The following is a 16,378-nucleotide window of genomic DNA, read 5'->3' as shown; positions in this document are numbered from 1 at the left end:
TTTATATGCGTACAGAGCCTAAGGGATGCCCAAGAAATCAGCCCTTTGGCCTCTCCGAGAGAATTATTGTACAATTTGGATTTTGTAGCACGCCTGAAAAACACACTTTAGCCTAGTCAAACATCGATCCGATGTTTATAATATTTTGCCTGCGCTTGTAAATGCGATGTAAGGTATGAACGAAGAAACGATAGTTCAGGTCCAGAACCGCAGGTTTGAGGTTATACATCGTGTTGTTTTTTGTGACACTCACCGCCAAACGCCGGCACGTAGGCAACGCGAGCTGCACAACTTCTATTTCCATACGTATATATTCGTAAATGTGTTTACGTTTGTGGTTGCATATCCGCAGGCTTTTAGCCCCGAATTTCATAAAAAATTACACGATATGTTAGAATAAAAAGCCGCGAGGCGATTTGCTTAATTTTATTTATAATTATAATTATTTTTGCTTAGTTTTTAATTTGGTATTTCAAATCCCGTCCGCGGGGTAATTTCTATTTTCTGTTTTTGCCAAAAATATATGTATACAGTTATTGCTTCATCGGTTGATTTGTGGAAATCAAGAATCTTCTTAGGGGAAAACTGAAAAGAAATGAATAAACAAATGCACAATCTAACTCGAGTTTGTCGATAAGTGGACGAAAAGCTCTTGTGCAGCTTTCGCCCTAGGGTATTATTGTTATTTTTATTATTATTATTAAACTTATCATCGGGTAATATTTCATTCTATTTGTTCGTTCAAATTTAGTTGAACGAATGATCGTATAAACGCAATTACCGTGCGAAAGGAAATTTCCAGTTTGATAAAAAAATGTTTATCGTTCGTAAGATTTATTCTTGTATTGTTTTTTTCTGATTTCTTGTACCTGTTTTCGTTATTCACCGATGCTTTCAATATACGAATCACATTTCAGCGTATCCCAAATGTAACAACGTACGGAAAAGATCGAAGAAAAATTAAAAATGAAGAAGCATTTGATCTTTATCATATATTGTATTATGCGCCAGTGTATGTATATAGTAGAGAACGTTCGTGCAGAAATGAGAGAGTAAATGTGAATGTTTTTGAAATAATCGATTACTGCTTGCGGCACGATGTTTATTATTATTATTATTATTATTATTGTTATTGTATAAAAGTCTGTTATTATTATTGTTATTGGTATTTTATACAGGCCATTCAGGAATGAGAATGCAGCTTATGTTTTGCGTGCTCGATGGTATAATAACGACAGATTGATTTTCTATTATGTATTATCATCGTAGGTGTATAGCCTAAAAAATTCTCCCCAATCAATCGGAAAACCAGAATAGCGAATGCGGTCGGTTCGTGTTCTTTTTCAGGTTACTTTTATTTTCTCTCATGTCCTTTCAAGTTCGGATCAGATAATGAATAAACGCAAACGAAATCCAGTAGAAGAGCAAATCGGTAAAAATGAATAATAATATTTATCTAAAAATACTTGCCGCATGATTTCACCGCGCATTAATTTTATGTGTACAGGGTGAATTTCTAACGACAGAACGTAACGCGCATGCGCTACAATCCGTGTGGCAGTTGTTTTGTCAGGGGGACCAACTGCCATAAGTTTACAATTGGTTGTACGTACGGTTCGTTTGAAATCGAAAAAAAAATTCCTAACAAAAAATAAATAAATAAATAGATAACGAAGGGAGGATGCAAATTTGAAACAATAGATAGCTGGAGTCAAGGAAATTGTGCTTAATGATTGCCATTGATAGGTATTACGAGGTATCTTCCTCGCATGGTAATGTAGGTGTCAAGAATCGGGAAAGGGAATGTTGGCGGGCCGAATTAATTTAACACTGACAATTATTAGTAGCAGTAACCTACGGAAGGTTTATCTGCCTTATTTCCTTCTCGCGTGGCTTAGACCGCCTCTAAATTTCCTTGCAGCGTGCAGATTTTAATTTGAATTCGATGCAACTTTTTACTCTTTCATACAAAGCAATCAATTGTAAATTTTGTACCTTCAACGCGTGCTTGGAAAGATAAATTTGTGAATAGTGCGGTAACGTGACGACGTTGGCGCATGCGCACTCCCCGATAACCTCATTTTACGCGCGGATCTCACGCGCCGCCTGTGACGTCATCGGGCTGAAAGAGTAGAACCTGAAGTTTGCGCGTTTAGGTTAGGTTTCACGAAGCCGGGTCTGCGACTGTGAACCTTGACTGGCCTCGATCTACTTCGTTTAAATTATTACATAACATTTTATTCGTTCACTTCTCAAATCAAACTTTCCTTCACAGATGTTGAAAAAAATAGTCTCATAGTAAATCGTTCGCTTTCCCCACCTGGATACACAGTATACCCACTATCGTCAACGAAACACAAATTTACAAGAGTAAGAAGAAAGTTGAAACATTATTCATTCAATTAAACATTTACGTACCGTAACATTTACGGATATCAATTTTCTGAGTTCTTATTGTTTCTTAATTAATATATTATAACAAAATCTACTCGCTTCTTCTGTGTTACCTTCATCTCGTAATCACTTCGTTTCTCTGCAGGTGCATTATATACATATCTATATGTATATTGTATAGTGATTTAATTTATAAAAACATGATATTTTCCGACCGCATTACAAATAGTACGTGAAACGCTCTTCTGCTCGATTGAACGACCATGTTTAACGATGATAAATAATAATAATAATAATAATAATAATAATAATAATAATAATAATAATAATAATAATAATAATAATGTATACCATATACATACGAATCGTGAATTTTATTTTCCTCCAACTACCGGGGCACCTCGTAATTTGTAATTATTATACGTAACTTTGTAACGATTCATGGAAAATTTATGATCACCGAATTTTTTTTTTTTTTTTCTTCTCTTCTTTCGAGTCGTTATACACAGTATCTGACACACAGCAGTACCTACACGTACGTTTTACTTTTTCAACGTACAACTGCTCCATTACTAATCATACCTACTTAATGGTGAAAGTACAGCTGCAGGTTCGGTAATTTGTAAAATATTATCATTCTCTTCTGCTGTGTTTTTTTTTTTTTTTATTTTTTTTATGTAACTTTTTATACATACCTACGTACGTATGTATACTTAGGCATATGTATATATATATATATATATATATATTTAGATGACTATTGTGTACATATATGTATAATAGAGGGTACGTCGATCCGGTTGTGGAACACCGTGCATCACCCGCAGTACCTTAATAATTACCCTGACGATGTTACATTATAGACTGTATAAGGAAATATACCTACCACCTACACGCTGCGACGGAAGTATTCGAATCCGATTGAAAATGTTCGGTAAATAATTATCGGCCGATGCATGTAAAATGTGTAACAATAATTGCAGTCGTTTTATTTTATTTATTTATTTATTTTTTTCTTCATTCCGTTCCTTGTTCAACATTTTGTTACTCCTTTCGCATGATTTTGAGTTATCGCAAATTTCGTTTCGCGATTCCGTCGAAATCTCCGTCGCAGCGAGTCGATGCACGAGAGTCCCTGCAAAATTACGCACACGAATTTTATTTTACAAAAAAGAGAGCGGTGGTAGATAAAAATTCGAAATATGTACATATACAGATAAAACAAAAGTATCGCATCAGGCGCTTTTTGACGCGCGTCGACGTTCGACTCGTCGCGAATAAGTTCTTAAATTTTCTTCCACCCCCCCCCCCCCCCCCCCCACCCCCCCCCATGCACCCTTAAACGCTCACATTAAAATATCCCGTTGCCGCAGACGGACTGCCACAAATTAATATTAATTTCACGCCGCTGATTGTCAATGATTTCACAACGCGAATATATTTTCACACACGATAGGTTGCGGTATGTTTATTACATAACGATCACGGAATTATCATTCATTCGGCACATGTGTAAGTTGTCAAAATACCTTCAACACGCGAATTTTCATTACGATATTACAACCGCACACGCATACACGAATACACTAATGACGATTCGAAAATTATAATTCGTTAGTTGTTGTAACGATTGAATAACTTCACCGCATGTTACCTAGGATGCTTGTTGATATTATTATTGTTATTATAAAATATAGCGTCAACGTTCGTAAAATATAATAATATAAAATAACTATTCTCAACATTTCTTATTCGTTTGACGAATTTTTTATATTTTTTTTTTTCCCTTTCTTATCGCTCACTATTTTTCAATCAGATACTTGTTTTTACGTCGTCCTTGCGGAAATTAACATGTTCTCATAAGCAACGAAAATTCTTTCCTTTCATTTTTCGGGAGGTGGGAAAGGGGGGCGGGGGGGGGAGGCGATCGTTTACGTAAATATTTTTTCCGTCTCTGCTACTTTTCTACATTATACGTATCACTGTAATTATTGTGTATACGGGAGTAGGTATCGTACAGTTTGGGTGTGTCAAGGGCTGATATTATAAAGAACGAGTGACATTATACGTGATACATATGCCTGTTATTTGTGTATATGCATATATACACATCCTGTTACTATATACCTGTAATGTGTATTATAAATTTATAAGAGTTTATCCAGAGACACTGACACAGCTCCACCATGTGATGTTATAGTGATATCAATTTCTTTAAATTAATAACGAATCGTTCAATTATATCGATATAATATAGGTATTTTACGCCTGTAATATTGTATTGTTTCAACTCAAACCGGGGATACGTATAAATGGAAATCCGAAAGGGACAGTGTACGAATATACATGTAATATTGAACGACGAAAACGGGGATCGAAATATTGATCTGCAACAATTCGATTTCACATACAACTTTACAATTTCTTTTTTTTTTCCTCATCTTTTATCGTTACGCACGTTTTCATACATACCGTTTACATTATGCACGCCATACATACACAGACGTACGCGTATATTGTACGTTAAAGGTCGATAACAAAAACAAAAAAAAAAAAAAATCGTAATTCCTTACACACGCGGTATATACGAAGGGTATGTAATTTTTATAACAATAATACAATTACTATCGAAAAACATTGTCGCGCGTCAAACGTTCGACGAACACATACACACACACACACACGCGCGTGCGCGCGTACAACGAGAAAGAAAAGAAACAAACAAAAACAACAACCAAAACAGACGAAAAAAAAGATATTATTTATATATTCATATATTCAAAAATAAAAATGAAAAACACAGAATATAGGCACGCGTAGAACGGCCTAGGTCTACCATACATATATTATGTGAACCTGGGCCTAGGTCAACTGCATAGGTGTAGGTGTGTAGGAATAGGCGTAGGTAGGTAGCCTATAAACCCACCCTGCCTTTTTTTTTTTTTTTTTTTTTTTTTTTTTCTTCTTCACTTTGTGTCAACCTCATGTAGCGTATAAATATACATAAATCATTATTACATATACATTGACATATTATACCATAGCACAATAATTTCCGTGAAATTCTAAAAAGTGAAGAGGGAAACGAAAACGAAAAAATAAAAAAAAAAAAAAAAACAAAAAAAGTAGGAAATTTCACGTTACCTTCGACATGTAACTGGTACGTTATATACATATTATAGAATATGTATAATAATGTATCTGGGCCGTTGCTCGCACAGAGGTTTGTATTGTATTTAAGGTAAGTGTACCAGTTATTGACACTTTTACAATTTGTAGTCAATTATAGATAATTTTATTTTTTTTCAAAGATTACAAATTTACGGCACAAATTGTTAATTTATCGACGACTATAACCAATTGTTAGACTGTTGGAGATTAGAAATTTATTGTTTTTCGTTATTTTAGAACTAAGTATCGAACAGATGCAATCAAAGAATGTCAATAATTGGGAGACTCACCTTATACACCACGTATTACGTACAATATATCGAATTGTCCAAAGCGTGAAAATCCGCTGTGCGATGCCGCGATGCCCGTTGTGTACAAAAAAAAAAAAAAAGGAATAGTAGAAAAGAGCAACAAAAAAAAAAAAAAAAAAATACTTCTTCATATTGTTTATATGCGTGTGTCGAGCAAAACTCCCACATGTATACCCAAGAAGAGGAAAAAGAAGAAGAAAAAAAAAAAAAAAGAACCAACTAAACCCCCGTTCGTCTTTCTCTCTATCTCTCTTTCACTCTCTCTCCCCCTCCGTCCATTTTTCTTTTTCTCACCCCTCCCCCCCCCCATCTTTCTCTCGTCACTCTGTCTGTCTGTCTCACTTCCCCCGCTCCGTTTCAATCATACTCCGAGACATTTCCCGTCCACTTTTCCCACCCCCCCGGTGAATAGTAGCAAGACAATCGCAAGAGAGATGAAAAAATACAGAAGGGAGCAAAATATTGGGGGAAAAAAAAAAACCGAACAGATAGAGTGAAGAAAGAAAAGAAAACGAGAAATCGAAAAAAAAAAAAAAAAATAAAAAAATAATACAACAAAACAAAATCTAACACAGTGACAAAAAAAGTATGTAAAGATACACTAGGCAAAAACTTTCAAGCTTGTACTGACGCGAGTGTTGTGTTCTGTTCTATCCGTACGTGGTGTATATAGGCCATATTCGCCAGTTGTATTCCCGAGATAATTGACCTGATCGGGACGCGAAACAAGTACGGCGGCACATTGAAGAACGAGCGAGGTCGCAGGTGAGATACGCCATTATATACAACACAAAAGTAAAAAAAAAAAAAAAAAACAATCAAAATAAAAAAAAAAAAATTAATAATAAATTAACAATCAACGAAAATCAATTAATCAAACATATATGCAATGTATAAATACATATAATAAATGTTGTATGTATATATATATATTTGGGGTTTCCATGTCAACTCGACCAATGGCTATGCCTCGCTATTTATGATTCGCTTCACGATTTTTTTTTCATACGATTCTCCGATCTCGAAAAAGCTCTCTTGAATTTTTATCGGAATTTTGCCTCCAAACGGTAATTTTTTATGACTATTCAGAACCATCGTAAAAATCGAACCTCTTTTTAACAATCTCAGAAAAACCTCTTAGAACTCGTATTTTTCATTCAGATCATTTTGACATCCGTCCCGTAACTTTTATGATCATATGAAGAAAAAAAAAAAAAAAAATAAATTAAATCAAATGAAATAACGGTTGGAGGAAAAAATGTAAAAAAAAAATAGGGTGCTTTTTTGAGATCGGAGAATTGTGTGAAAGAATATTGAAGCGAAACAGAAATCGTGAGGGAAAATCAATGGTCGAGATGACGTGGAATTTCCCATATATACGTATACATATATCACAGTTAAATACGAGACAAACCGAAAGAAACGATAAAGAATTGGAAGAAAAAAAGAGGAAAAAAAAAACACCATCGTTTATGAAAAAAATTTGGTATAGAAAAAGCTGTAACTGCAATGAAAACAGACAAAAAGGAAGGTGTAATGGAATACCTTGACCCAATCTTCCATCCTTAGCACTTATAATAATATAATAATTCCTCTTACCTTCCAGCTTTGAATAGAAATTATTTAACACACGTCGTACTATGTATTATTTATCTCGTGGCGCTCTGGATCGCAAAAATCGAGTCTTGGATAAGAAAAAGCACCCCTTTAGCTCCTTTCTTGTAACGTAAGTCTTGATGAAAGAGACGAAACGATTAGAAAAGAAAAAAAAAAAAGAAAAAAACGAAAAAAAAAGAAAAGAAAGACAAAATCCTCGCGAATATCTTCGGAGTTAACAATAAATTGTACATACACGACGATTCTACGCTTGGTGTTTTTTTTTTTTTTTTCTCTTTTTTCTTCACCTTTCTTTCTCGCATTCTTTTACTTTTCTACTTTACTCTCCAGCGTTACGTTGCGACCATAAAAGAAAGGGGGAAAAAATAAGAAAGAAAGAAAGATACGGCCCCCGCTGCACCATCCCATTACTGTCATCATCCACCTATATATATATATATATATATATATGTATATAACACGTTATCCTGCATAATTTAGCTAAAGTGGCACCTTGCAGAATTATACACACCTATAAACTTTATTCGATAACATGTTATGCGTATGTTATGTAAACCGTCCCGGCCTGCAATCTTCAATTCTACCCCAATTTAAAAACTCCAGCCCCTCTTCGTCCTTCATGTGTGTGTATAACATATTATGTGTGTATTGTTCAAGCAATATTGTAAAATATATATATACATATACATATATACACACACATATATATATATATATATATATATATATATATATAGTTTACGACAAACTAGCTTGTGTCTATTTCTGTCCGTCCGTCCATCTGTCCACCTTGATATTCGAGTCCGACCGGGCGAGGGTGCGGCCCCAAAAAAGTAAAAAAAAACAAATAAGAAAAAATCATCAAATACAAAAAGCTCTCTGAAATTTACCTTGACCATTGGGTACATATCACCGTATTGCTTGTTTTGACTTCCGTAAAAAAAAAAAAATTCGCCCCTCGTCCACCGCGTCTGGCTTACGAAAAATCCACCCACTATATTTATAATAAAACTTCCGGCAGATAAGAACCACTAATTAATTAATACGCTACGCATACGTGTATAATGTATGTCGATGTATTAACTCCTCATGTACACATGTGGACATTAATTCCGAGACGGCTGGTTCTTCGACGGAGTCGGTAACGTCGGTAACGCAGATTCGGCCTACAGTACCACTGTCGGTCAGCCGCTGCGCGCTGAATCTGCGTTACCGACGTTACCGACTCGGTCGAAGAACCAGCCGTCTCGGAATTAGTGTCGACATGTGTACACAGTAATTATATTTTTATTATACCTACAATATTTATACGTATATAATATTTATTTACCCTGTGCACACGATTAATATACATATATATATATATATACATACAAATATATATATAGACACGTTATACTCAAATGTCGATCTCACTCAATGAAACGTTGCTGCCAAGCATTCGTATTATTATAAACCCCAGTTTTATTTTTTGTTTTTTATTTTATTTTTTTTTTTTTTTAACACAGGCACACCGCTTATGCATAAATAATATATGTTATACAAATTTACACACATTGAGCCACAATGCGTACAATGTATACAGTGTTGTTTCGAATCAATCATGTTCGGTTTAATTTACTTTACGTCACCGTAACGCCATGTATTATACAAGGTGCAAAGAACGAGAAAAAATTATTATCCTTAACAATATTATAATACGTTACCAGCATGACACGATATGTTGTTCTCGTTGTTGAAACATCCCTGATCTGCACCCCTAAGACACACTCCAGGAATACGTTTGGTATCCACGGGTTCAATTTTTTTTTATTTTTCTCGACAATACTTTCGCCACACAATCATCAAAGTCCTGTTAAACTCGCGATCACGATTAATTCGGTTTATAGAAATTCGCCAATCGAGATTGAAGGATAACGGAAATCGTTTTTTTCTTTAACCATAATAATATTGATTAAAATTTTCAAGGACATATTTATTATTACAATAATAGTAATTCTGTCCCATTTTAATATACGCAGTATAAATTATGATTGGCGTTTCTTCATTGTTCGCTCATTGATCACTTAAGACATACATATCTTTTCTTTTTTCATCTATGATCATTAGGTTTATTGTAACGGGTTATCGATTCATTGACGTGGGAATCGTCTAGAAATATATAGCACCTGTATATTTGTACAGTGTATGTATATGTATTATCAATTGGGTGCAATACGACCGAAAACCTTCACTCATAATCCGTTGCACGATTTTCTAATACACGTAATTTAAAAGTAGTGTCATGATTCTCCCTAAATGTATTTTGTTGAATCGATTATATGATTTTCTTTTCTCTCAGATCGAGGGCTTGCAGATTTGTTTACATTGTAAAATAGTGAATTTATTTATTTATTTTTTTTATGACCTACAACAAAATAATACCGCACTCGTCAGCTGTACCGTGATAATATTAAAATACACATACCATTTGACATACTATTCATCTACAATGTTCTTTGTAATTGTCAATTTGCGAACTTTTCTTTGGTTATACCAACATTTTATACATACCAGGTACACCGTCGCGTCGGCTGACGTTAATGACAAAGTTTATAATATAGATCGAGTCAAAGTAAATTCCCGCAGTAATCAATCCATCGTATAATTCCTTCCGCATTGACGTATACTTACACGAGACTGAAATAATACGCTAGTTTATAATAATAATGTGTAATTCTCAATAACGATCATTTTCAAACTGCCACATATTTTAACGAATTTACACACACACATCCACACACACACACACGTGCGCACAAACAAACGCGAAAATAACCTAATCACGATTATCCAGTCGATGCGTTATAACTTGAATTTATTATTAAATCAAGTTATCGTTATCATTGTTATTATTTATTATTTATTACTATTTGCACACCGTATCGACGGATTACGAACTAAATATACGAATTTGGAAGGTCAGGACGGATTCGAAGATACCTGCCCAGTTTTCGGAAAAAATTATATGTATAATCATTACGCGTTCAATTACAGTGATAACAGGTGTTGTATATACATCGTTTGCAATTTAATAATATAACAACAATTATCTGTCATAGCCGCCGGGAGATTCTACAATTAACGCCGAAATGACTTTGCAATTCGTATTATTACAACGGATGGCTAACATAATATAATTTCGTTGTGTGTATAGTTTAATTTTCGCATGGAATTACTTGTACATGGCAAATTTTACATCCTTGTTGCGTATAACACTCAGATATCGTTATCATTATTTTTACAACTTTTTTTTTTTCCCCCTGTTTTTCTTTCGTCTTTACCTTGTTTCTCTCACGCAACCGAATTATCATCGTTTCTCTTTGTTTTTCGTTGAATCTTATCGTTAATTTTATGTTCATGTATGTTTGACGTGCGTATACATATTCGGAGAAAAGATTGTTTTTTTGTTTTTTTTTTTTTTTGTTTTTTCAACTGAAAAATGTAATTTGCAGACCCATTTTGATACCCATTTGATAAATATTACGTAGCATAAATTGGTTACATTGAAACGATAAATTTTACTAGTTACAATAATTGACGAATCGTCAAAACGATTTCACAATTGTGTAAATATAATTTCCCAGTCGCGACAGAATCCTTCAAATCGCTGTAGCAATTAAGCCTTTGTTTGTAGAAAGGAATATATAATTCGAGAAATTTTTTTGCTCGATTTCTCGTTACGTCTGCTGGATTTTTCACCCGAATCTCGAGGTTTGAAAAACTTTTTCTCGGTGTGTATAATACGTGCCGACATACGCGTGTGCGCGTGTGCGTGTGTGTGTGATTTGTTTTTTTTTGTTTAACCGTTGTTCGTTGTTTTTTGTTCGTTTATTTTACAAACCAGTCAACATTATTACAGAGTATGATAAACAATGTACACCATGTGCGACATTGCTGGTAGTTGAAAAATATAATATTCGTTTAGCATTCTGTAATACAGGTATGTACATGTATATGTATATATATGTATTGCATGTGTATATATGTGTACGTATACATACCATCGCAAACGTATATTTAGATAGACTTTGATTGCTGCTCGTTTAATTGCAAATATATTCACACGTATGATTGTTGTTGATATTATTATTGTCATTATCATTATCATTATTATTAGTGTTGTTGTTATTTACGATCATCGTTATTATTTGACTTGTTGGTTCTCGTTGTTGTTGCTAATGTTATACAGATATTATAAATCGTTAAATTTTATGAATGCAATATAAGTCCGCACTCGTGAAAGTATGGTAATTGTAATATAATTGTTTATTTATGTATTTATTTAAATACGAATACATGCAAAGAATTTCTCAATTCATTCGCCACCGCGGTGAGAATTGTACGGATACGTGATCGTTGTCGCCTAACTTGTGAACAATTGAAATTGGCAAAAATGAATTTTTGGAAAAAAAAGAAAAAATGTTTAGAGTAGGTATTCGGTATCACATATTGAACGTGTATGAAAACGATGAAGAAAAAAAAAACGAAGAAAAGAAACGATTCTTTCAGTTGTGCGAACTGTATAAAACCTATAACGAATGTATGTGTAATACAACAAATTTATTGTGGCAGCAGACTAAAATGGTTAAAAAACACGTAATGGTAAAATAAGTATGTTACTTACACACACACACATGTATATATATATATATTTAGTTTGAACTGAAAATACCGTTTATCGTATAACGTTTGTTAATAATTAATTTTTCTTTTCCTACTTTAAATTTTCACGTTTCCATTTTCAATCCATTCAAATTACCGTTCGTTTAAACGCAGAAACGGCGTTTGATGTGATATTATAAATATCGATGTGTATAACGTGTAAAAACGAGAACAATTGATTATACATATATATATATACATATATATATATACACACACGCAATATATTATTACGGCTCGATAGCTAGGAGTCAATGTATAAAATAACACTGTGCAATAACAGAGCCTTGCGATTAAATATAACGTATGTATTTATAAATTACACGATAATATTATATTTATATTTATATTTATATTTGTATTATATATTTAAGGTGACGTAGCACCTGCGGCCAGTTGTTTCTGCATTGATAATTAACGATAAATCATTAGATGGAAACGACTGGATTATTAAATTTAAATAATGTGTAAAGAATTGGTATTACGGTCGATCTAACATTTGTGTGTGTCTGTGTTGGCAGACACATTGTTGTTTGCGGTCACATCACGTACGAGTCAGTGTCCCACTTCCTCAAGGACTTTCTTCACGAGGATCGCGAGGACGTCGACGTTGAGGTTGTCTTTTTGCACAGGTATGACAGTATTTAGGGAGTCTCCTTTCATCTTCATTATCATCGTCATTGATACAAGTTTATCATTACGCATCGATACTGTTATTTATCATTATTTACACATTCTTGCTGTTGTCGATTAATTTGACATACCTACAGGTACAATATAATAACACTTGTTTCACGTAAACGAGTATAATAATATCGCTCGTCGATCCCTCGACAGAATCACGTCACGTATAGTTTTAATCGAAAGTTCGATCAAAATTCTGCGCACAAAAAATATGTCATAGATATTATTCCCCCATCCCCCCCCCCCCCCCCCCCCACCCTCTCGTAATTTTTTTTGTATTTTTTATTTCCATTTTTTTTCGTCGTTTTCTCTCCATTATTCATTTATCATTGGAATTTCACGCGCAATAAACGTGTCTTACATTCAGCTGACTACGTATGAACAATATTGAACCCACACAGGTACGTATCGCATATATTCATACCAGGGTTACAAACGTATGGTCGATTATGACGATGATACGGTGTACAATATTATTATCCTGATCGGTTTGTCGAGGACGAAGAAATTTACTTCGATTTTTTTTTTTTTTTTTCTTTTTCCCTCGAACAATCCCATTTTTAAACCGTTGTCGCACATCGTCGTAGAAATAATTGACGCTTTTACCTGCCCAAGAGAATTCTTAACCTTGTACATTACATACACACACATATATAATATATATATAAATGCAGTGATTCATTACTAATATACTGTTGTAATACAGTTTATTATGTAATTAGGTACCTCGTACGTATAATATTATATTATATTATATATACCCGATAACAGTGAATTATTAATATTATTGTTGTTGTTGTTGTTGTTGTTATTGTTATCGTTATCATTGTTACTCTATTATTGTAACGATTATTGTTATCGCCGTCATTCGAAGAGTAACGCAAGATTTCAATGAGAGGAAAAAAAAGAAAAAAAAAAAAAAGGACAAAACGGCAGATTACATCCGTTATCGAGTGATCGATTCATAGTCTCTCGGGGTTCGTAACGGGTGGGAAACAGAATAGAGGGGAAGAGGGGGGGGGATATATGTACGTGTAAATTGGTAAGTATGCGAGGCGTGCAGTCCGATAAAAATTTAAACATGTATAAACGAGTAGAGAGAAAGGGATGAAAATAAATAATGAAAATAAGGTTGATGGTGTAACGACGAAAGTAAGGAAGATGTACAGGTGTGTGTGTGTGTGTGTGTGAAAAAGTTGTGGTATCGTAAAGGGGTTAACGCGGGTATGGTACAGGGGGTTGCCCGAGATGTAAGGAGTGGCGATATGTGCTTGCAGGAAAGAACCGGATTTGGAACTCGAGGGTCTCCTCAAGAGGCATTACACGACCGTGGAGTTTTTTCAGGGAACCATGATGAACGCGGTGGACCTGGAACGCGTCAAGGTACCCCCCGCAACCTTGCCTAACGCTCCTTCCCCCCCACCCCCCACCATCAAAAAAAGCCCCATTCCCACGACCAACCCCCATGTCGTCCACTTCCTTTTTTAGGAACACTTCTCACAGTATTCATCTGGGTCCGACGACTGTTGATATTATACATAATATACGCTCTTCTCGTTTCGTTATACTCATTTAATACACCTTACGTATTATTGTGTTCATCGTTACCGTTACTCGTTATTAACCTGTATTATCATTACTATCGCTGATTTTATCGTTAACGTTGTTGTTATTATTATTATTATTATTATTATTATTATCATCATTTTCATAAATTTTCACATACAGTTACTATCGTTATTATTATTTTCGAAATTGTTATACAATAATTATTATTATTATTATCATTATTGTTGTTACTACTATTATATATGCTCAATATTTTAGAGTTGATTGAAATGATCCGCGGAATCGTCTCTTGGCACACGACTGTGATACGTCTTGTGATCACGTACCGAGTGGAAAGGGTGGAAATTCATCGTTAACAGATTGATAGTGATTTTCCTGTCGCGCATGCGCGAGCATTCTTGTCTTTCAATGCAGGCTGGCCAACTGCACAAGCTTCCAATTTCGAACGCTGCTTTTACAGAGGTTACGCTGAGTGATAAGGGATGCGAATTTCTTTATGTACGGATCGAGCAAGTCTCGAATAGTTGTTTTTTTTTTGTTTTTTGGTGATTCAATTTTGGTCATTTCAAATCGCTAATCGAGGCGCGGTGACAGTTTTACACTGCTGAGTGACACGAGTTTCCCCCTTTCACTTTCTTATCGAGAACTCGTGACGTTTCGTTACCACAACAAAAAAAAAAAAAGAAATGTGTAAAAGGAAATTTACCGGTAAGAGTGACAGCATTGATCGTAAGGACAATAACAAACAATGGTAAATTTGTCTACTTCTTACCATCCCGAGAGTGCGCTGAGAAAAAATTGTGCTACCAACACACGTGGGGGAAAAGACAAAAGTTTTACTAACCTTTGGTTACTTTGTCACCGGTAGCTCGGTTCGGGTGGTGATATTTTGAAACAGATTGTCTCGAATAAGGTTCGTACACTAAAGTATCGAGTGTCTCTTATTTTCCGAGTAAGTTGGCTCACCTGGCTTACAGACGATATAATCTGGCCAACCAATGCAGTTCGATTACAGGTATTACTCATTAGCAAAAGGTTGGTCGGCCTGCTGATAACTGTTGATAATTTTCCCAAGGACCTACGATTGTAGATACAAAAAATTCTCATTTCTGACAAATAAAATAATACGCGTCATCGATGTGAAAGACGAATCGCATTGATTGTTTCAAGAGGCGGCCGCGCGACGTAGATAAACAACCGCCTGCAAATATCTGCATGGCATGCTGTATTGAGCTATGGGGCAGGATAAGCGTGCAGTAGCTGAGGCATACAATTAGAGAGAATTACTCATATATATTGCGTATATACATGTATATATATATATACACACATTCGTATTATCAAATTTTTATTACGATTATTATTATACATACAAAATTACTCCCAATCATCGTTAAATTTCAATTCTACGTACAGATTATTATATATGCTTTTACAGACGTATAATATAAATTCAGACAAAAATATATATGTATACATATATCTATGTCATCACCGTCGTGATTACTATTATTATTATTATTATTATTATTATTATTATTATTGTACGATCATCACGCATACATATAATAATACTGCATTATAGGTACATATATACAATATACATGCATATAATACATTTTATATATATACATATTTTGTAAAGGCGTGCGAATTATTAGAGGTGAATGTTATCATATAAAACGTATGGTTTGTCGGGCTTGGCCGAGCAGGAAACCGCCGGACCTAGAGCTGGAGGGACTGTTCAAACGACACTTCACCACCGTCGAGTTCTTTCAGGGGACCATCATGAACCCCATTGACCTTCAACGGGTCAAGGTGAGCCAACACCCAGTTCACACTATAAAAAAGCGAGAAAAGAAAAAAAAAAAAAAAAACGGAAATAACGAAAGAAACAAACCCACACTAACATTTTCGATATATATATA

At 34.5% G+C, this 16,378-nt stretch overlaps 1 protein-coding gene across 50 annotated transcripts in view; it reads left to right on the top strand.

The window, feature by feature from the left end:
• LOC124180462 (calcium-activated potassium channel slowpoke) overlaps positions 1-16,378 on the top strand; it is a 110,534-nt gene that overhangs the window by 53,779 nt on the left and 40,377 nt on the right. For 20 of the 50 annotated variants that reach the window (XM_046566047.1, XM_046566013.1, XM_046566044.1 and 17 more), the window contains exons 7-8: positions 12,719-12,829; positions 16,163-16,268. In XM_046566047.1, coding sequence (XP_046422003.1) covers positions 12,719-12,829; positions 16,163-16,268 — 217 coding nt within the window. Of the gene's footprint in view, positions 1-6,549; positions 6,642-12,718; positions 12,830-14,158; positions 14,265-16,162; positions 16,269-16,378 lie in introns of all 50 variants that reach the window. The other 30 variants (XM_046566034.1, XM_046566026.1, XM_046566025.1 and 27 more) reach the window with 3 other exon arrangements.

This window comes from Neodiprion fabricii, chromosome 4 (genome assembly GCF_021155785.1).
Source record: "Neodiprion fabricii isolate iyNeoFabr1 chromosome 4, iyNeoFabr1.1, whole genome shotgun sequence".
NCBI classification, from domain to species: Eukaryota; Metazoa; Arthropoda; class Insecta; order Hymenoptera; family Diprionidae; genus Neodiprion; species Neodiprion fabricii.
This window is presented reverse-complemented; position numbering and strand designations above follow the sequence as displayed.